The sequence below is a fragment of the Pristiophorus japonicus genome, chromosome 6, assembly GCF_044704955.1.
Source record: "Pristiophorus japonicus isolate sPriJap1 chromosome 6, sPriJap1.hap1, whole genome shotgun sequence".
Lineage (NCBI taxonomy): Eukaryota > Metazoa > Chordata > Chondrichthyes > Pristiophoridae > Pristiophorus > Pristiophorus japonicus.
Window position 1 is genome coordinate 174372657 of NC_091982.1, and position 22962 is coordinate 174395618.

At 45.2% G+C, this 22962-nt stretch overlaps 1 protein-coding gene and 1 long non-coding RNA gene across 3 annotated transcripts in view; one reads left to right on the forward strand and one right to left on the reverse strand.

Annotated features, from left to right (window-relative positions):
* Positions 1-3992: 3992 nt before the first annotated feature.
* LOC139265877 (uncharacterized) lies at positions 3993-7776 on the reverse strand. 2 transcript variants are annotated; one of them, XR_011593646.1, is made up of 3 exons: positions 7543-7776; positions 4998-5158; positions 3993-4823 (listed from the first exon to the last, which is right to left on the reverse strand). It is a non-coding gene; the product is annotated as an uncharacterized lncRNA (long non-coding RNA). The 2 variants fall into 2 exon arrangements; XR_011593645.1 differs by lacking the exons at positions 3993-4823; positions 4998-5158 and adding an exon at positions 6292-6425.
* Positions 7777-7877: 101 nt separating this feature from the next.
* psmd1 (proteasome 26S subunit, non-ATPase 1) overlaps positions 7878-22962 on the forward strand; it is a 153774-nt gene continuing 138689 nt past the window's right edge. The window contains exons 1-4 of the mRNA XM_070883400.1: positions 7878-8099; positions 15048-15091; positions 16193-16266; positions 17964-18133. Coding sequence (XP_070739501.1) covers positions 8084-8099; positions 15048-15091; positions 16193-16266; positions 17964-18133 — 304 coding nt within the window. The 5' untranslated portion in view covers positions 7878-8083. The remainder of the gene's footprint in view (positions 8100-15047; positions 15092-16192; positions 16267-17963; positions 18134-22962) is intronic.

Consider the following 22962-nt stretch of genomic DNA (forward strand, 5'->3'; position numbering starts at 1 on the left):
CTCAGTGCCGAAGCCTTCCGATTGCCATCTCCCTCCTCCCCCGCCCCCCCCCACACCGGGCTTGTTTTCCAGCCGAGCCCCGAGCCCGTGTCTGGGCGCGGGGCCAATTCTGACTGCCAAAGCAATGACCTCCCTCCAGCCCTGCTGGAAGACATTTGGTGATGGTGTGTGAGTAAAAAAAAAAATGAAAACCTCAGAAATCCAAGAAACTTCCATGTACTCTATTGAGATGTAAAAAAAGTTGAACTCTATTATGGATATTTCAAGTGTTGGAGACTCCCTCCAAAAACTTCGATGAAAAATGCCGTCTTTCAGCACCAATTTTTCAATTTGCGCTGCTTTCTGTTAACTCACCAGAGGGTTTTTCGGGAGTGGCCAGATACACCGACCTAGAATAAAATTTTTTTTGGCAAACTGCGAAAATTGCTGAAAACAGGCGCAGACATGCCTGGTGTCAAAAAACCTAATCTAGAAAAATCATAATTAAAGCAGTTACGCTGGCAGAGATTCCAGGGGGAAACTTTGAATTAAATAATTACGCCTGAAAAAAATGGCGCAAATGATCCGGGAAAATTGAGCCCCATAAGTTGTTTATTTCTTAACTTGCAAGTTTAGAACAATTTCTAAATTCAGTGAATTTTTTAATGTTAAACTTCCAGGACTTTGTGTGAATGGGGCACTAAATTCAGTCAGAAATTGAAAGGTAGCATCATGGGTAACACATTGCTTTAATAACCCTTTACTATGGCAATGCTGTTGGCTTAGCAGAAACAAAGATAGGCTGGAATTTCGTCTGATTTGCACCCATTTAGCGCCTGGGTGGGGCGCAAAAACGAGGCGCACAAGATTTTGCGCCCGGGTGGAATTTTCATCAATGGTTTTGTGGCGGCGCTAAAACTTAGCCCCCACCTGCTGTTTTGACCATTTGGATGATGTAAATCGTCGTGCATTGCTGCGCAAGCGCCCCGGGTGGTACTTTTGAGCATATCGCCCGATTTAGCGTCTGCCAGGTAACTCGGCAACAAAAAGCAGTCGGACCCAGAGCGCATCAGGCGCTAACAGCGCCATCTTGAAAACGGAGGAGAAAGTTGGAATTCTGAGTGATTAAAAGCATTGGGAGAAAAATGCTGTGTTACTGCATACTTTTGATTGTAAAGTTTGTGAGTTTATAGTTTGTTATGAAGATGGGGGCTATGCAATGTCAGCCAGTAATCCTGGCTGCTCTATATATACGGCGTCGAGCTGCAAAGAAGGCTTATTGGTGATCATTTTCAACGTAATCAAAGAGGTCGCAGATGTATGGAGAGGAGGCCTTACTCCCCATGAGTTTACAGGGAACATCGCTCGTACCTGTAGCTCTCTGAGGCACAGTGCGTTAGAAGGCTGCGCTTCCGAAAAGAGGTGGTCACAGAGATATGCCAGCTCATTCAGGCAGACCTACAGCCTACCAGCGGCAACAGGACTGGACTGCCCATTGAGGTGAAGGTGACTGTGGCACTTGCCTTCTATGCTTGCGGTTCCTTTCAGGCATCAGCGGGGGACATATGCTCTATCTCGCAGCATGCTTCACATTGCTGCATTCGTCAGGTGACTACTGCACTGTACGCACGCAGGATGGACTTCATAAACTTCTCAATGACCAAGGAGACCCAAAATGAGAAGGCTGTAGGATTTGGATGATTTGCTGGATTCCCCAAGGTTCAGGGTGCCCTTGACTGTACACACATCACCCCGCGAGCACCTTTACGGAATCCAGACGTTTACCGAAACTGAAAGGGATTCCATTCCATGAACGTACAGATCATCTGCGACCATACTCAGTGCATCATGGCAGTCAATGTCCAATATCCAGGGCACATGCATGATGCTTTCATCTTGCGTGAGAGCAGTGTCTCACACGTTTCATGAAAATAGGTGCAGGAGCAGGCCATTCGGCCTTTCGAGCCTGCACCACCATTCAATATGATCATGGCTGATCATTCAACTTCAGTACCCCACTCCTGCCTTCTCTCCATACCCCCTGATCCCTTTAGCCATAAGGGCCACATCTAACTCCCTTTTGAATATATCCAACAAACTGGACTCAACAACTTTTTGTGGTAGAGAATTCCATAGGTTCACAATTCTCTGAGTGAAAAAGTTTCTCCTCATCTCGGTCCTAGATGGCATACCCCTTATCCATAGACTGTGACCCCTGATACTGGACTTCCCCAACATCGGGAACATTCTTCCTGCATCTAACCTGTCCAATCCCATCAGAAATCTATATGCTTCTATGAGATCCCCTCTCATTCTTCTAAATTCCAGTCAATATAGGCCTAGTCGATCCAGCCTTTCTTCATATGTCAGTCCTGTCATCCCAGGAATCAGTCTGGTGGACCTTTGTTGCAATCCCTCAATAGCAAGAATGTCCTTCCTCAGATTGAGAGACCAAAACTGCACACAATACTCAAGGCTCTGTACAACTGCAGCAAGACCTCCCTGCTCCTATACTCAAATCCTCTCGCTATGAAGGCCAACATGCCATTTGCTTTCTTGACTGCCTGCTGTTGCTGCATGCCTACTTTCAATGACTGATGTACCATAACACCCAGGACTCGTTGCACCTCCCCTTTTACTAATCTGTCACCATTCAGATAATATTTTGCCTTCCTATTTTTGCCACCAGTGGATAACCTCACACTTATCCACATTATACTGCATCTGCCATGTATTTGCCCACTCACCTAACCTGTCTAAGTCACCCTGCAGCCTCTTAGCGTCCTTCTCACAGCTCACACTGCCACCCAGCTTAGTGTCATCTTCAAACTTGGGAGATATTACATTCAATTCCTTTGTCTAAATCATTAATATATATTGTAAATAGCCGGAGTCCCAGCACTGAACCCCACTAGTCACTGCCTGCCGTTCTGAAAAGGACCTGTTTATTCCCACTCTTTGCTTCCTGTCTGCCAACCAGTTCTCTATCCACGTTAATACATTACCCCCAATCCCATGTGCCTTAATTTTGCACATTAATCTCTTGTGTAGGACCTTGTCAAAAGCCTTTTGAAAGTCCAAATACACCAGACCCACTGGTTCTCCCTTGTCCACTCTACTAGTTACATCCTCAAATAATTCCAGAAGATTTGTCAATCATGATTTCCCTTTCATAAATCCATGCTGACTTGGACCAATCCTGTCACTGCTTTCCAAATGCGCTGCTATTTCATCTTTAATAATTGATTCCAGCATTTTCCCCACTACCGATGTCAGGCTAACCAGTCAATAATTCTCCGTTTTCTCTCTCTCTCCTTTTTTAAAAAGTGTGGTTATATTAGCTACCCTCCAATCCATAGGAACTGATCCAGCTTCAACCACAAGGTCAGAGCTGGATGCTGGGGAACAAAGGTTACGGCTTTGCCACCTGGCTCATGACCCCCCCCCCCCACACCCAGAACCCTCAAACAGAAGCCGAGCATCGCTATAATGAGAACCATGCAGCCATATGCAACATTATCGAACAGACAATTGGAGTGCTCAAGCAGCGCTTCCGATGCCTGGATTACTCTGGAGGCTGTCTGCAATACTCCCTCAGCAGGTCTCTGAGTTCATTGTAATGTGCTGCATGCTACACAACTTAGCCATCATGAGGGGACAGGATTTGCCAATGCGGTTTGCAGAACCACCTCAGGAGAGAGGGAAGGAGAAGTAAGATGAGCCTGGCGAGGAATCCATGCCACCACCACCACAACCACAGAAGAGGCATCGTGAAAATTGCACTGTTGCAAAAGCCTTACATCAGCAGCTCATAATTGAATGCTTTGCTTGAAGAGTGAACGGCCGTTTGACCATTGCCTGGTCACTCTATCCCACCATGTTGACTATTTCCCCTCTTATTCTGCAAATGAGACACTACACAGGAATGGTTAAGGTGAACAAAATAATTTATTAAACATTGTAAACTTTGTCAACGTCCCCACTATCTTTTCCCCCCGGTTTCCCCCCCCCTTACTTGCTGCTCCTAACCCAAGTGGTACTAAGATGGCGTGCAGCAACATTGTTAGAGCGGTGTTGGGGATAGAGACAATGGAGGCGCCGTCTGGGGACACACTGGACCAGCTTGTACCGTGGGAGGCCCAGCTTCTAACTGGCAAGCCTCTTCATCAGCGTCGACAGTCACAGGCGGTTGGGGTTTGGGTGTGCCAGTGGGGAACGCAGAGAGTATGGCGGAAGGGTTTATGGACTGCATCACCTGTCCAAGCTGGAGCAACGCTTGTGCCTGTGATGCAGCATATTCCGCAAGACGTCGCGCCGCACTCATCGGGACTCCAGTGTCACTGTTGGAGGTCATTGGCCTCGTGTGGGCACTGATGGCTTCGCAGGTTTCACGGCTTGCACCGACAGTCTGCGATCCTACCTCCGTAATGGTCGCAGTGAGAGTCTTGATGGTCGCGGGAATCCTACCCAAGACATTAAGGAGCTGATAGGTGAGGTGAATGCTCTCCCCCGACAGTCCCACCTTAGACAGGCAGGCGTGGAACTGGACATCAGCAGACCGACTTTGCCGTCTCACCCTCCAGAGAGATGGCATATGGGATTCGATCCCAGAACTGCGTTGCTGCACATCACTAGTCCCAGGAGCCTCGGAGTTTTCAAACCCAGAGAAAGTTACGTCATTGTCCTAGACGAGGCGAGTGCCGGTGGTAAAAGAGGGGTGGATTGCATTTGCCCCGGAGTCGACTGATCTGCAAACTCGTCCTCTTCTTCTTCTTCTTCCTCCTCCACATGACGGCCTGACGTGGAGTGTTGCTTTGAGGGATGCTGCGGCTGTGGCGGGTCATCTGGAAGTACAAAGCAACAGACGAGTGGTTAGCAGCAGGGGAGGGGGTAGGGTGACATGAGGGAGGTCGCATAGCACAGGCTCATTTGAAGGACCGCCTCCACTCCATTATATCTAGTCCACTGACACTGCATGACATTGCCCCAACCCAGCCCAGGGAGTGTGCAAGTCTTACCCACAGTATCCAAGTGGGGGGTCAGCACCCCCAGTGGCAGTGCCTCGACCTGAGACGCCAATGAGGCCTGCCACTCTCTTCTCGATGTCGGTGAGTGGCAGAGTTTGAGGCGAACCGCCGCCTGTCCGCACCTGCTCGCGCCGATTGTGTGGCTTTTTTGCCTGCAAAGATGAAAATGGGAATGCTTACAATAGGGTCCATCTGCTCTTGTGGCACACAGATAGCCACCAAAGCACTTATCCATACTATCTGAATGTAATACAGTCCTCTGTTTAATGGCCTTGGAAGTTGCACGTGGTTCATCAGGAGGACATTGAAGTGGGGAGCCATCTTATGAGATCTCAGAAAGCAATCTTAATAATGTGTAAAGATCCTCAATGGTAAATAGATTGCCAAACTAAGCCTACCTATGGGTCATGCATTTTAGGAGGCAACCCAGAGTGCTGAGAGACAGCATGAGAACACCCACAGACTGCTGACAGTCACCAAAAGCATGAGAACAAATAGTGTCGGATTTATAATTGAAGTAATGAAGGAGTGCACGAATAAAAATTGAACTCACTCTAACATCCCTCAAAAGATCATTGAACTTTTTTCAGCCCTGTTGCCACTCCTGATCACTGTGTCTGAGGCAGAGACCTCCTCAGCGATTTCCTTCCATATGCGATTAAAAATGGATGGCAGGGGTCTAGATCCAGCCCTCCGATATAACTCCTGCCATCTTCTCTCCACAGCCCCCACTAGAGCTTAGTTAGCCTTGTGGCACGCTGTCTCGACTCCTCATCCTCCATGATCAAAATCCAAATTGAAAATGGCTGATTCAGCCCCGGGTGTATTGCGCATTTGCATTTGCGATCGGACAGCAGACCAGAAGCACGGGAAGAAAAAAAATAATTTGCGCATGTGCAGAACAGCTGAATTTTTTAGTGCTGGAACATTCGGCTCCGGCACACAAATTGTGTGGTGTAACACCGGGGTTAGCACTGACGTTCCTCATGAACTGTCATTTGCTGAAAGTTGCGTGCTCTGGCGCCAACGCTAACCCGGCACTAAATTTTTGATTTTGCAGCGATTTGTGCCCGGAAACGGGTGAAAATGCAAAAACCCGAAAATCCAGCTCATTTCATTAATATGCATCTGTCCAGACTTTTATACAAAACATTAATTTGAAGAGTTTACACTTGCAGTGTCAATATACTCTTTCCTTCAAAGCAGTGATGATAAATGCATCTTCAGATAAGTGATCTTATCCCAGGATATTATTGCAAAAACTACATCAGCTAATGTGCTGAGATGCTTTCAGCAGTAAATGTTTATTAATACATTTAACAGGGCCACAATAACCCCATATCAGACAGGTGTGTATGTCTCCGATGGCACTGTTCACTGTGAATCTGAGGTTATGCTGTTGCTAGGAGATACACATCTCTGCAGAAAAGATTTTGAAAGTTTGAAAACCATGAAGTACATTTTTTTGATTGGTTGCTGGAAAATATCTAGCATTTCCCCTGACAACAACTTGCATTTATATTGCACTTTTAACATAGTAAAACGTTCCAAGGTGCTTCTTAGGAGTGTTAGTCAGCAGAATTTGATACAAAATCACATAAGAAGATATTAAGACAGGTGACCAAAAGCTTGATCAGAGTAGGAGGTTTTAAGGGGCATCTTAAAAGGAGAGGCATCCACTATATCGATAAATAAATTAGTTCCCCTTACAGACTACACTTCTATCAATAAATAAATAAATAAATACATCTTAGAATGTAATATATTGTACCTGCAGGAGGGCAATTTTAACCTAAACCACCCGGTATTAAACAGATATCAGAACGACCACCCAGTTTTATTTCCAGCGATGTGTGTACCTATTGCTTTTACAGAGTCTGTGCAACGACTTTTTTTTTAACATTTATAGCTTATAATTAGGACCGTTTCGCGTTATCAGCTGCTGAGAGCCGTATCAGCTTTTACGTTTTAAAGTTTAATTTGTTTTAATTGCCGGTGCTTTTAGTGTCCCCTTCCCTTTTATAGGGGGCACTGGGGAAAAAAGGTGATTTTAGTGCCCAAAAAAAAAGAAAAACACAAAAAAAACCCCCAAAAAAACAGAAAAAGAGGGCCTTGTAAATGTCTGGTGTGTCATCCAGGTCGGGTGGCACCGATTAATGTTTTTGTTTTGCAGATAAACTCCAAAAAGAGTTTTAAAAATTGGTTGGTTAGTTCTTGCTAATTTTCCAGACAGGTTTCAGCCAGCGGGTTGTACGGTTTACAGCTCCACTGGACCATCTTTCGTTTCTTTACTTGTCCCATTGCCATCCCATGTTGCCTTGCACCATCATCCCTTAATCACTCCTACCTTTCAACCCGTTGCAGACCTTCCCTTTTGCTTTTTCTCCCCCTCCCAACTTTTCCTGCCTCTGTACTTGCTTAAACCCATCTTTTGCCAGTTCTGAAAAAGGTCATCAACCTGAAATGTTAACTATTTCTCTCCACAGACGCTACTGAGTAATTCCATCATTTTCTGTATTTATATAACGCCTTTCACCTCAGGACGTCCCAAAGAGCAATCTGTTTGAGTGCTGTAGCCTCTCAGGGCGTAGAGTTTTGACTTATTTTGTCTTTAGTTGCGCCATAATTATTGAACATTTTTCCTTCTGCACTTCCATGGCAACGCTGCTCCTCTGGCAAACTTACTTCCCACGGGCGGGGACGGTTTCTCGGCAGCGGGAGGGCCGGAACCGACAGTTCCAAGGCGGCGTCAACCGCGACCGCCCTCCGGCGGGGCTTCAACTGAGCTGTCTAACACATTGCCAATCATTAAAAAAAAACAGTAGAGGCTAAACATGTTTTAAAAATAAACTATAAAAAAAAATACGCCTTATTTTTTGTAATAGGAGCAGCTCCTTTTGAAGTAATTGGTGTTGAAGTGTGGTGTGAGGAAGAGCAGGCAGGCGGGCGGAGGCCGAGGTCAGGGGGTGTTTGTGTGAAAAGGCCTGAGTCAGAGCGGCAGCACAGAACTCGAGCCGGGACCCAGGACAGCCAGCCAGCGACAGCACCGAGCGAGGCGCCTCCTCTGCGGCTACAACATGATTACCTCGGCCGGTGAGTGAGTGAGAGAGTCGGCCTACCTATTCCCAATTGACTCGCTTTAAGAGTGAATGAAGTTGCGGGCTCCCCGTGGCTGATTCTCCCAACGGTCCCGGCGCCGGCCCGCACTGGCCTAGTTTGGAAGCGCCTTTTCTGGCTTGAACGACTTGTTTTCAAGTTGGCACCGCGCAGCTGAGTCACTGAATTAATGAGGCCTGAGAGCGGGCGCTGAAACCCCGGGGCTGCTTTCAGCAACACCCAGCCAACAGGATTGAATTAGAATCTATTGTTTTACTGTAATCGCACAGGAGAGGGTGGCTTCTCGACAGAAAATAAAGCCAAATGCACCATTAATGTCCCTAACTTCAGAGCGGTGTCCATGAGATACATGTGTCGACAACAACAACTTGTATTTATATAGCGCCTTTTAATGTTGTAAATCGTCCCAAGGCGTTTCAGGGGAGCGTTATCAAACAAAATTTGACACTGAGCCACATAAGGAGATACATGTATGTAGTAGGACATGTGAGCAAAACTTGATCAAAGAGGTACGTTTTAAGGAGTGTCTGAAAGGAGGAAAGGTTTAGGGAATTCCAGAGCTTAGGGCATTGGTGGATCGATTTAAAATCAAGGATGCTCAAGAGGCCAGAATTAGAAGAGTGCCGATATCTCGGAGGCTTGTAGGGCTGCAGGAGGTTACAGTGAGGCCATGGAGGGATTTGAAAACAGGATGAGAATTTTAAAAGTGTGGTGTTGCTTAACCAGGAGTCAAAGTAGGCCAGCGAGCACAGGGGTGATGGGTGAACAGGACTTGGTCCGAGTTAGGATACGGGCAGCAGAGTTTTGGATGATCGCAAGTTTACGGCGGGTAGAATGTGAGGCGCCGTCCAGGACCATAAGGTGGTGTTGGATTTATATTGTGTGGTCAGTAAATCCATGGAAGTATAAGCGAGTGAACAGCTATTTATAGTAAGCTGTCCATAAATCTAGGGGGCGGTGTAATGGAGTGAGGGCAGATGTGCACTGTCCTCTCAGTGTTGCTAAATCCATGATATAAAAAGGGAGATGACTTTATTCCTAAATCAAGGTCAATAAGGATGGATTCATAGTTTGATGTTATTGTCTCTAATTGGAGTGATCGGGAGCAAGTGCGCAATACCTTTCATTTATTTAGCATCTTTAACACAGCAAATGCCCAAGGATAGGGGAATGAACATTGAGTGAAGATGGATTCGGGTGAATTTATAATGGGAAACAAAGAAATGGCAGACCAATTGAACAAGTACTTTGGTTCTGTCTTCACAAAGGAAGACACAAATAACCTTCCGGATGTACTAGGGGACCGAGGGTCGAGTGTGCAGGAGGAACTGAAGGATATCCTTATTAGGCAGGAAATTGTGTTAGGGAAATTGACGGGATTGAAGGCTGATAAATCCCAAGGGCCTGATAGATGACAACCCAGAGTACTTAAGGAAGTGGCCCTAGAAATAGTGGATGCATTGGTGATCGTTTTCCAGCAGTCTATTGACTCTGCATCAGTTCCTATGGACTGGAGGGTTGCTAATGTAACGCCACTTTTTAAAAAAGGAGGGAGAGAGAAAACGGGTAATTATAGACCGGTTAGCCTGACATCAGTAGTGGGGAAAATGTTGGAATCAATCATTAAGGATGAAATAGCGGTGCATTTGGAAAGCAGTGATAGGATCGGTCCAAGTCAGCATGGATTTATGAAAGGGAAATCATGCTTGACAAATCTTCTGGAATTTTTTGAGGATGTAACTAGTAGAGTGGACAAGGGAGAACCAGTGGATGTGGTGTATTTGGACTTTCAAAAGGCTTTTGACAAGGTCCCACACAAGAGATTGGTGTGCAAAATCAAAGCACATGGTATTGGGGGTAATGTGTTAACGTGGATAGAGAGCTGGCTGGCAGACAGGAAGCAGAGAGTCGGGATAAACTGGTCCTTTTCAGAATGGCAGGCAGTGACTAGTGGAGTGCCGCAGGACTCGGTGCTGGGACCCCAGCTCTTTACAATATATATTAATGATTTGGATGACGGAATTGAGTGTAATATCTCCAAGTTTGCAGATGACACTAAACTGGGTGGCGGTGTGAGCTGTGAGGAGGACGCTAAGAGGCTGCAGGGTGACTTGGACAGGTTAGATGAGTGGACAAATACATGGCAGATGCAGTATAATGTGGATAAATGTGAGGTTATCCACTTTGGGGGCAAAAACACGAAGGCAGAATATTATCTGAATGGCGGCAGATTAGGAAAAGGGGAGGTGCAGCGGGACCTGGGTATCATGGTTTATCAGTCCTTGAAAGTTGGCATGTAGGTATAGCAGGCGGTGAAGAAGGCAAATGGTATGTTGGCCTTCATAGCAAGGGGATTTGAGTATAGGAGCAGGGAAGTCTTACTGCAGTTGTACAGGGCCTTGGTGAGGCCCCAACTGGAATATTGCGTTCAGTTTTGGTCTCCTAATTGGAGGAAGGACATTCTTGCTATTGAGGGAGTGCAGCGAAGGTTCACCAGACTGATTCCAGGGATGGCTGGACTGACATATGAGGAGAGACTGGATCGATTGGGCCTTTATTCACTGGAGTTTAGAAGGATGAGAGGGGATCTCATAGAAACACATAAGATTCTGACGGGACTGGACAGGTTAGATGCAGGAAGAACGTTCCCGATGTTGGGGAAGTCCAGAACCACGGATCACAGTCTTAGGATAAGGGGCAGGCCATTTAGGACTGAGATGAGGAGAAACTTCTTCACTCAGTTGTTAACATGTGGTATTCCCTACTGCAGAGAGTTGTTGATGCCAGTTCATTGGATATATTCAAGAGGGAGTTAGATACGGCCCTTACGGCTAAAGGGATCAAGGGGTATGGACAGAAAGCAGGAAAGGGGTACTGAAGAAATGATCAGCCATGATCTTATTGAATGGTGGTGCAGGCACGAAGGGCCGAATGGCTTACTCCTGCACCTATTTTCTATGTTTCTATGGACAGATCAGGAGGAGTGATTGAAAGAGTGGTCAAAAAGATGGGTTTTGGAAAAAAAAAATGTAATGGCAGTGAGAGCAGGAGAGTCTAGGGTGCTTTTGAGAGAGAGTACCAGAGAATGGGGCTCAAGTACTTGAGAGCAATGCCACTAATGGTAGAGTGAAGGGGGACAGGCACATGCACAAATGAGGAGAGTTGGCGGACTGAAGGATGCGGATGGTATATAAGGCTGGAGGAACTTGAATGCCAGTACAAGATTTTGAATTTAATGCTTTGAGAGATTGGGAGCCAATATAGGTCAGTAAGGACTGGGGTAATGGGTAAACGGGGCTTAGTGAAGATCAAGATGTGGGCAGTTCAAGTTTTGGACCAGTTTTGGTGCCAAAAGATCAACACTGATTAGGATTTCAGCAGCAAAAGAGCTGATCTAAGGGTTGCGACAGGGAACATTGCTGAGGTGAAAATAATGGGTTTGTTGATGGTTAAGACATGGGGTTTGACCCTCAACTCGGGTGAGCAGGACACCAGGGTTTTGCACCTTTTGGTTCAGATTCGGCAAGCAGCAGATGGAGTTAAAAGCAAGATGAAGTTTATAGCAGTGGTCAAAAATGATGGCTATGTGTTTCCTATTGTGAGTTGGATGATCACCTCAACCATGATTTCATGTTGAGCCGACAATCTGACATGGTCATGGATTTGATAATTGCATACTTAATGTAAGCTGATTGTAAGCTTGCTGATAATGCCACCAAGGCGCAGCAGGTAGAGGAGGGGGGCAAGGATTGATCCTTGAGGCTTTCCTGAGGTAACATTGTGGGTATGGGAAGAGTATCTGTTGCTGTTGCTGCATTAGCTTTGTTTGGATAAATCATAGTGAAACCATGCATGGGCAGTTCATTGGAGATGGACAATGGAGAAGAGGCAATGGAGGGGGATGTGTTGGTCAACTATCAAATGCAGCAGAGTGGTTGAGGAGGACAAGGAGGGATGACTGATCTGTCACAGAAGATGCTTATTTTGATAGTGTTGTCAAAAGGATGGAAGCGAGACCTGAGGGATTCGGATAGGGAGTTTTAGAAGAAATGGGCATGGTATCGGAGATAACGACACGTTTGGCAACCTTGGGAAAGGACGTGGGTGGAGATGGGGCGTTAGTTGGAAAGGATAAATGGGTTTGAAGGTGAGTTTTTGTGTAGAAAATGGGGTAAGGGAGAGGGGTGTTGTCTGAGGAAGGACCTATTAACTATGTAAGTTAACATGGGGCTGGGATGGATAGTTGAGTGGTCATTTTGATATTTCTTTGTATTATTAGTGTGCACTTGGATTGTAATTATAAGCAAGAAAGAACCACAAACTTTGAATTTGTCCCAACTGCCTTAAAAGTTGTATGTTGTATTATTAAATGTAGCATAGATTACAGCATTTTTGTTTTTCTATACAGCACAATAGCAACCTCTGTTTTTTAATTTATGTAAGCAAAATCAATTCCTTGTACTGTAAAACTCGATATACATTCCCAGACAGAAATAAAAAAAGTTAATAAAAACAGAAAATGTTGGAAACACTCAGCGGGTCAGGCAGCATCTATGGAGAGAGAAACAGAGTTAACGTTTCAGGTGGAGGAGTTTTCATCAGAACATGTGCATTTTAATAAATATCCCAAGATGTTCAGAGGTGGAATGATTGCCAGCAAGTTGTAGGTGAATTTGGAGGTGACTGAAGGCATAGTCGAAGAGGTAAGTTTCAAGGAGGGTTTTGAAGCTGAGGAAAGAAGTAGCAAGGCAGAAGGATTTTAAGGGAAAAAAAGCTTCCGAGAGTAAAACCACACAGAATTATACATACAAGAAAATGACAGCAAATTTTGTTGGCAATGTAGACCTGGGAACTGAATGCCAATACATTATTTAAATAAATTGTTAGTAATAGATTGGGTTAGAAAGATTCTTTTATTATAGGAACAGGAACAGGAATAGGCCATTCAATCCCTTGAGCCTGTTCTGCTATTCCATTGGATCATAGCTGATCTGTACCTCAACTCCATTTATCTGCTTTTGATCCATGTCCTTTGATACCCATACCTAATAAAAAAATCTATTGATCTCCAATTTTCAAAATTCCAATTGACCCAGCATCCACAGCCTTTTGGTGGAGAGAATTCCTGATTTCCAATACCATTTATGTGGAAAAAATGCTTCTTGTTTTCACTCCTGAATGGCCTAGCTCTAATTAATTATTGTAGCCCCTTGTACTGGATTCCCCAAATCCCTTTATCATTTTAAACATCTCAATTAGATTTCAACCATCTAAACTCAAGGGGATACAAATCACATTTAAGTGACCTTTCTTTATAACTTAACTCTTTAAGCCAGCTCATCACTCAGGTTGAAACTGCACTGTACCCCTTCCAAGGCCAGTATATCCTTCCTGAGGTACGGTGCCCAAAACTGAACACAGTACTCCAGGTGGGGCCTGACAGAGCTTACTAGATAGTAATTGGGAGCGAGAATCCAGGCTGATTTCCTTCTCCATAATCCAGGAACACGAAACTCAATTGTAGCCCTTTGCCACTGTTGTGGCTGAGATTAGCTAACCAGCATAGAGTAAGGGGTCGAAATTGCCCCTTTTTTGCAACGCTCGTTAGTATCTCCGGGGGGGCACGAAACACTTCACCGGGGGGGGGGGGGGGGTGGTTGGTGGCGCTACCAGCTCCTGGGAAATTGCCTGGGTGTTAATGGAGGTGCTGCCACGGTAGCACTCTGGTGCCGTCTCGCAATCGGCAATGATCCCATCGCTGTGCATGGCAAGCCCTTAGCATCATGCGCCAACCCCTTTCCATCCCACGGCAGATATTGCCCCGCGAGGCTGGTGCGAGCGGGTGTTAGCGCGAGCCTCGCGGGTCACAATGTGGGCCGACATCTGCTTGTGGGCTGGCAGTTAAAGGGGAAGTTGCGAGCGTCCCACACTGCAGTATTGGGATTATGCCAACTCACCGGTCGGCTCCAATTCTTGCCATTATGCAGCCCGGCACTCCGTTTTGGGTACCGCACTATCCTGATGGCCTAGTTGAGGCCATCAGAGGCCGTGCAGAGTGCACAGTGGCCCTCCCCTTAAAGAGAAGAGAAGGGGAGGGGCGTTGAAATGCGTCAGTGCTACACGGAGCATCTGCGTAATGTTGCCGATCGTGCCCCGTTAGCACTCTGGACCAGCACTAAGAGGAAGTGAAGCGTGTGAGATTGCGCTCCATGTCCTCTGAGGGACGGTAAGGCCAATTCAGTGGCCAGGGTGGGGCTTCCGCGCTGGGCACAGGAAGTACTGCCCCGATCAGGTTACCGCCCCCAGTTGGGGCACAGAGCAACTTCACCCCCAAGTATTTTAGCTGGGTCTTCCTGGTCTGTGTAGTTCAGTTGCTCACTGGCTGAACTATCCGAGGATCCTGTGTATGTATTTGTAACTATCTATTTGACACAAGTCAATTTTAAAAACAGTCTTTCTAATGATGGTGGTTTAAATGACTCTACTCTTGATAAACTTTGTCTACTATCTGTGGAACAAATCTAACCTATGCCTGATAAAATTGGTAAAGAGCCAGTGCTGTCTGACTATCATTTGTGCTGTGTTATGGACATTAGGTAGCTTGTCACTGTTTTACAGGGAATCTTGCAGATTATTTTCCGCATGCATTCTTGAATTGCAACATTCATTTTTTATCTTTTTGGTCTTGTTTGATTGGATTTTATGCTGTATCTTGGTTGCTTTTATGAAAACTGACTCTTACTGGAAGAAGTTGAAAATTGAAAATTCCGGTTTCAAAAAATATTGGTGTCTCCTGCAACATGAAGAGTCTTGGTTCCTAACTATTGAACTAGGCCATTGCTTATTTGTTTGTTTCACATTATCTACTAGACTTGATTAATATATTTTAAGCCAACGTTTTCCCTTTTTAATTGCATTTTATAGCTGGAATCATTTCTCTTCTGGATGAAAAGGAGCCACAGCTCAAGGTTAGTGCTTCATCTTCAGAGAAACAATAATGCAAGTTTGAGGTATGCTGCGTGGTCTGGGAAACATTACTGAATGCTTTGACTGCAGCACCATTTATATAAAAGTGTGTAGTCTGTTCTTGAGATTAATATAAAATGAATGTAATCATCATAGGAGTGAAGTCTCTACATACTTTGTAAACTAAAATTAAACTGCTGGAACCAGAGCACTGCTGAGATAATTGGTAAGACTTCTGAATGTTAAATTTAGGGCAGCATTTGGATTATAATATAATAATTCAGATGCTGTTATGGCCTTTGTGTTTATACGGTTGAGGGCTAGAAATTCGCCGACTTTGTGACCAGGTTTTTGGCGATATTTCACCATATTTGGCGAAAACCGGTCGGTGGAAAATTCGGTGACGTTTTGTCGGTGCTTTCCACATACCGCTGGGGAGAGGAGCGCCACCATGCAAGATCCAAAATAATGTTTTCGCCAAAAATGTCGCGCTCGCCGCACCTGTGTTCTGCGCTCAGAATACCGATGGTAAAACCTGTCGTGCAGCCCTGCTAGCAGTGGTGAGTATGAAGACCTGTATTTAAAAAAAGAAGGTAAGTTAAAGTTTTTATTTTTTCATTCTTTTTCAGCGATTTGATCAGTGTCTTGTGAATGTTTTGTGAATTTTTTTGTTGGTGCCCCGCCCCCCCCCCCCCCAATCTCAAGTCCTCTCATAGCGCTAAAGTTGGCGAGGATCGCGATTTTTACCGTTGCGCAAATTAAAGCTTGAATTACCAGCCTACTAGCGGTAGTGAAAATGGTAATTTTGGCAAAAAAATACCGTTTGAAAACCGAATTTCTAGCCTTCTGAGTTTCTTCACTGCCTATGAATATTGAGGAGCTTCATTGGTTACTGACTGAATTAATAATCAAGTGGCCCTGAATCAGCAAATTTTTTCACCTCGGGATATAATAGTGTTAGTGTGAGACTGAAAAGCCTGCAGTTTGCTTTGCGCTCCCAACTGAAGGAGGCAGCGTACATTGCACGTTGAAACTTAACTTGGTTAGTCATCAAAAGTGTACTCTACACCCATGAATAAATATATATATTTTTTCTGTTCTAGGAATTTGCTCTGCACAAGCTGAACTCCGTAGTCAATGACTTCTGGGCTGAAATTTCAGAATCTGTGGTTAAAATGTAAGGAATTTATGCTGTTCTGATAGTTTTGTTGTCATGTGAATTTCTGACTACTTTTGTTTTGGTAGTTAGAATTGAAGGACTTTATAATAAGTGTTGCTGTGTACTGTAAAATGAACAAATCCAAATTCATCACCTAATTTTTTAAATTAAAAGAGCATCTTGTGTTTCAGTGCTCTGTCTGTGAATGCTTGTACAGGTGCAGTGTCGAGAATCCGGACTCCGGACCGATCAGTGGCAGGGTCGTTCGGAATCCCTAAAAGATTTCGGAATTTGGACTGGAAGACCCTGCTGACCTTGGGGCTCCGCTGCTGCCCGATCTCGGGCCTCGCCTCACCGCTGCTCGCCTCGGGGCTTCTTCGCCGGCCCGCCCAATGGCCTCCTTGGTGGGGCCCCGCCCGACGACATCCTCGTTGGGCGGAACAGATCACCAACATCCTCAGCGATCTGTTCTGCCCGCCGACCTCCTTGGCGGGGCCCACCTGACGACATCCTCTTCGGCGGGGTCCGAACAGCTCCTCAGTGGGAATCTCTTTCCCTCTCCACCCCCCCCCCCCCCCCAATCCCTTTCTGACGTTCCAAAATCCGGAAATACCCGAACCTGGGCTCATGAGTTTCCGGATTCGTGATGTCAGAAAGCAAATTGTAAGTCCGGAAAAGCCCTGAATCTGGAATGGCCTCGGTCCCGAGGGTTCCGGATTTTAGGTGCTGCACCTGTATATCATCTCTGCACTTCGAAAATCAAAAGTATTAGAATGGTATGGTGTATTGGTACACAAGCTTGCTGTACCACTTCTAAAAACGGTAACCTGCACACTCTGAACATCCAACAACTGTTAATGGAATATTCAGTCAGTTGGCACAGCCCTCAAACTTAATTGTATGAGAACACTAAAAAGTGACTCCCATACCGTGGGTCTCCATCATCATCATCATCATCATCATTGTAGGCAGTCCCTCGAATCGAGGAAGACTTGCTTTCACTCTAAAAGTGAGATCTTAGGTGACTGTACAGTCCAATATGGGAACCACAGTCTCTGTCACAGGTGGGACAGACAGTCATTGAAGGAAAGGGTGGGTAGGACTGGCTTGTCGCATGCTCCTTTCGTTGCCTGCGCCTGTTTTCTGCATGCTCTCGGCGACGAGACTCGAGGTGCTCAGCCCCACGCTCCCGGATGCACCTCCTCCACCTAGGGCGGTCTTCGGCCAGGGACTCCCAGGTGTCGCTGGGGATGTTGCATTTTATCAAGGAGGCTTTGAGGGTGACCTTGCAATGTTTTCTCTGCCCACTTTGGGCTCGCTTGCCGTGTTGGAGTTCCGAGTAGAGTGCTTGATTTGGCAGCCTTGTGTCAGGCATACGAACAATGTGGCCTGCCCAACGCTACTGGTCGAGTGTGGTTAGTGCTTCGATGCTGGGGATGTGGGCGTGGGTCTAAGCAGCCAGAAGCAACATCATAAGATTTCTCTCTCACATGTTGTCACTACTTTGCACTTGAGAACTGGCTAAAATGTCATGGTCTTGTGTGAGAATTAGCAAGCATTACAGTGCAGCCACTTTGCTGGTAGGCTGGCCGTACTGATCACAAGTAAATTGAGGAGAATGGTGCCATCAGCTTGTTCTACCAATACCTAGGTAACAATATATAATCAATTAATGAGTATAAAGGTTCTAATACTGATATTGTGCTCCTTTTTAGTGAGGAATTATATGAAGATGAGACATTCAGGAGTCGGGAGTTTGCTGCCTTAGTGGCATCTAAAGTTTTTTACCACCTGGGAGCCTTTGAGGAATCGCTGAACTATGCGCTTGGAGCTGGGGATCTCTTCAATGTTAATGATGAATCTGAATACGTGGAGACCATTATAGGTCAGCATTCTTTAATTTCCATCACTATTTACTAACTATTTTCAAACTTTTTTCTGGTGAATTATTTCATAAGAGTGTAACACTAAAAAATTGGTATTTAATGATGCAAGGTTGGGCCTTGCTTGTGGATTTTTCTGAGATATCTTGAGCCTGCTTCTGAAGTTTTTAAAACTCTTCTTTGATGACTTCAGCTTTGGAAAGAGTATAACCAAGTTGCCATGGTCTGTTATTTTAAACTTCCAACACCTGCTATCCTGGTTGTTGTAATTATTAAAGTTTTCTGGTTCAGTTATTGCGAAATGTACAACATTTTAGAGTTGAGAGGCTGTGAAATTCACTTCCAGGGTTAGTGGTTAGTGCTGACATTCAAGATAAGATTGGATAAAGGAAAGGGGAGTTGAAGGGATATGGGAACAGGACGGGTAACTGTAATTTATAGGACTATTTACTTGTGGAGGGTAAACACATGAACTGGTTGAGCCAAATGGTCTGTTACCGTGCTGTGACTTCTATGTATTAAAGCTGCTCAGTATAGATTTGTGCCCACTGATCTGAAGGATGTTACCTCAGGGAGTAGTATGGTAACATTTATAATGAATCCTCTACTACCCTGCCCCGACTTCGAATCTATTAAACCAGTGTGATGTTTTATATTTCCCACACACATCATGGGAAAGCTTTTCTAAGTGGTATTGCCATGTAGTACCAAATTAGGGAAGTTTGTGATGTGGGTCCATGCCTGCTAGAAATTGAGTTAATTACTGTTCAAACTCCGTTCAAAACAGCAACTTGCATTTATATTGCACCTTTACCGTAGAAAAATGTCTCTAGGTGCAAATGGCTGCTGATCCAAAGAAGGAGAAATAGCTGGGGTGACCAAAAGCTTGGTCAAAGAGGTGGATTTTGAGGATTAGAGGAAGGTGAAGTGGTGTAAGGAGGGAATTCAGGAGAGTGGGGCTGAGGTACCTGAAGGCATGGCCGTTGGGAATAAAGGTGGCCATGCAAACGAAGTTGGAGTTTGGGAGAGATTTGTAAGGCTGGAGATGGTTAGAGAGAGGCTGGAATTTTACCGGTGCTGCAAGTGCGAGTTTGGAGGTGGGTCAGCTGTCAAAATGGCCATGATTCACAGCTGTTCAATTTCCAATATTGGAAGCTGGGGCCTTCAGGATTTGGAATATACTTTTCAGCTTAGTGAACTCTCTATCCAGTGTCACCTCTCTCTCCATTGACTGCTCGCTTCTGTCATCTCAACTTCAGCTGCCATCTATTCCATCAGCATCAGTCCCCTTGAAAACATCTCACCTTGGTCCTCAGAATCCCACCATGATCAGCCCCAACACCAACATAACCAACAGCACCAACCTTCTCTGCAATGTGGTCAGGTGCTGATGCTCTGTCCTGTGCAGCATCAGCACCTGACCATATTGCTGTCCGGGAGGCCAGGGATGGCTCCACCATGGCCAGATTGACTAGTTGACGCTGTACACCCTGGCTGCCACATGATGCGCCAGGTTGGCACCACCCACACCAACACCATAAAGCATCCGTACAATGCCCAAGCCATTCCTTTCACACTCATCACCATTTGGGGTGGGGTACTGTTGTATCTCATGATTCACTGCAACTCACTAAGCCACTTCCAAAGGTGCACTCACATTTGTCCAAGAAGGCAAAGTGTTGAAAATAAAGATTTCAATGTTTGACAACACATTAATATAAACTTTACAAGAACATTGGGTAAAAGACCCAAGTGCCTACCCATGTGTGTTAGTTGGTATGATTGGATAAGGATGAGGTTATGTGTGAGGGATGGCTAGTGAGATGGGATGTGATAATGTAGATAGAGAGAGAGAGCGAGAGATGGGTGGAGGTGCAAGATAAGTTGGTGTGAGTAAGGATGGGTAGGGTAGGGAAGCATAGAAAATAGGTGCAGGAGTAGGCCATTCGGCCCTTCGAGCCTGCACCACCATTCAACATGACCATGCCCGATCATGCAACTTCAGTACCCCATTCCTGTTTTCTCTCCATACCCTTTGATCCTATTAGCTGTACGGGTCACATCTAACTCCCTTTTGAATATATCTAACGAACTGGCCTCAACAACTTTCTGTGGTACAGAATTCCACAGGTTCACAATTCTCTGAGTGAAGAAGTTTCTCCTCATCTCGGTCCTAAATGGCTTACCCCTTATCCTTAGACTGTGATCCCTGGTTCTGGACTTCCCCAATATCGGGAACATTCTTCCTGCATCTAACCTGTCCAATCCTGTCAGAATTTTATATGTTTCTATGAGATCCCCTCTCATTCTTCTAAATTCCAGTGAATATAAGCCTAGTCGATCCAGTCTTTCTTCATATGTCAGTCTTGCCATCCTGGGAATCAGTCTGGTGAACCTTCGCTGCACTCCCTCAATAGCAAGAATGTCCTTCCTCAGATTAGGAGACCAAAACTGCACACAATACTCAAGATGTGGTCTCACCAAGGTCCTGTACAACAGCACCAAAACGTCCCTGCTCCTATACTCAAATCCCCTCGCTATGAAGGCAACATGCCATTTACTTTCTTTACTGCCTGCTGTACCTGCATGCCTACTTTCAACGACTGATGTACCATGACACCCAGGTCTCGTTGCACCTCCCCTTTTCCTAATCTGCCGCCATTCAGATAATAATCTGCCTTCCTTTTTTTGCCACCAAAGTGGATAACCTCACATTTATCCACATTATACTGCATCTGCCATGCATTTGCCCACTCACCAAACCTGTCCAAGTCACCTTGCAGCTTCTTAGCATCCTCCTCACAGCTCACACTGCCACCCAGCTTAGTGTCATCTGCAAACTTGGAGATGTTACATTCAATTCCTTCATCCAAATCATTAATGTATATTGTAAATAGCTGGGGTCCCAGCACTGAACTTTGCGGTACCCCACTAGTCACTGTCTGCCATTCTGAAAAAGACCCGTTTATCCCGACTCTCTGCTTCCTGTCTGCCAACCAGTTCTCTATCCACGTCAATACATTACCCCCAATACCATGTGCTTTAATTTTGCACACTAATCTCTTTTGTGTGGGACCTTGTCAAAAGCCTTTTGAAAGTCCAAATACACCACATCCACTGGTTCTCCCTTGTCCACTCTACTAGTTACATCCTCAAAAAATTCTAGAAGATTTGTGAAGCATGATTTCCCTTTCATAAATCCATGCTGACTTGGACCGCTCCTATCACTGCTTTCAAATGTGCTGCCATTACATCTTTAATAATTGATTCCAACATTTTCCCCACTACCGATGTCAGGCTAACCGGTGTATAATTCCCTGTTTTCTCTCTCCCTCCTTTTTTTTTAAAAAGTGGGGTTACATTAGCTACCCTCCAATCCATAGGAACTGATCCAGAGTCTATAGAATGTTGGAAAATGACCACCAATGTATCCACTATTTCTAAGGCCACTTCCTTAAGTACTCTGGGATGCAGACAATCAGGCCCTGGGGATTTATCGGCCTTCAATTCCATCAATTTCCCTAACACAATTTCCTGCCTGATAAGGATATCCTTCAGTTCCTCCTTCTCACTAGACCCTCGATCCCCTAGTACATCCGGAAGGTTTTTTGTGTCTTCCTTCGTGAAGACAGAACCAAAGTATTTGTTCAGTTGGTCTGCCATTTCTTTGTTCCCCATTATAAATTTACCTGAGTCCGACTGCAAGGGACTTACATTAGTCTTCACTAATCTTTTTCTCTTCACATATCTATAGAAGCTTTTGCAGTCAGTTTTTATGTTCCCAGCAAGCTTCCTCTCATACTCTATTTTCCCCCTCCTAATTAAACCCTTTGTCCTCCTCTGCTGAATTCTAAATTTCTCCCAGTCCTCAGGTTTGTTGCTTTTTCTCGCCAATTTTTATGCCTCATCCTTGGATTTAACACTATCCCTAATTCCCCTTGTTAGCCACGGTTGAGCCACCTTCCCCGTTTTATTTTTATTCCAGACAGGGATATACAATTGTTGAAGTTCATCCACATGATCTTTAAATGTCTGCCATTGCCTATCCACCGTCAACCCTTTTTGTATCATTTGCCAGTCTATCCTAGCCAATTCACGTCTCATACCATCGAAGTTACTTTTCTTTAAGTTCAGGACCCTAGTCCCTGAATTAACTGTGTCACTCTCCATCTTAATGAAGAATTCTACCATATTATGGTCACTCTTCCCCAAGGGGCCTTGCACAACAAGATTGCCAATTTAATCCTCTCTCATTACACAAGACCCAGTCTAGGATGGCCTGCTCGCTAGTTGGTTCCTCGACATATTGGTCTAGAAAATCATCCCTTATACACTCCAGGAAATCCTCCTCCACCGTATTGCTACCCGTTTGTTTAGCCCAATCTATATGTAGATTAAAGTCACCCATGATAACTGCTGTACCTTTATTGCATGCACCCCTAATTTCCTGTTTGATGCCACCCCTAACCTCACTACCACTGTTTGGTGGTCTGTACACAACTCCCACTAGCGTTTTCTGCTCTTTGGTGTTCCGCAGCTCTACCCATACAGATTCCCCATCATCCAAGCTAATGTCCTTCCTTACTATTGCGTTAATCTCCTCTTTAACTAGCAACGCTACCCCACCTCCTTTTCCCTTCTGTCTATCCTTCCTGAATATTGAATACCCCTGGATGTTGAGTTCCCAGCCTTGGTCACCCTGGAGCCATGTCTCCGTATTCCCAATTACATCATATCCGTTGACAGCTATCTGCGCAGTTAATTCATCTACCTTATTACGAATGCTCCTCGCATTGAGACACAGCGCCTTAGGCTTATTTTTTTAACACTC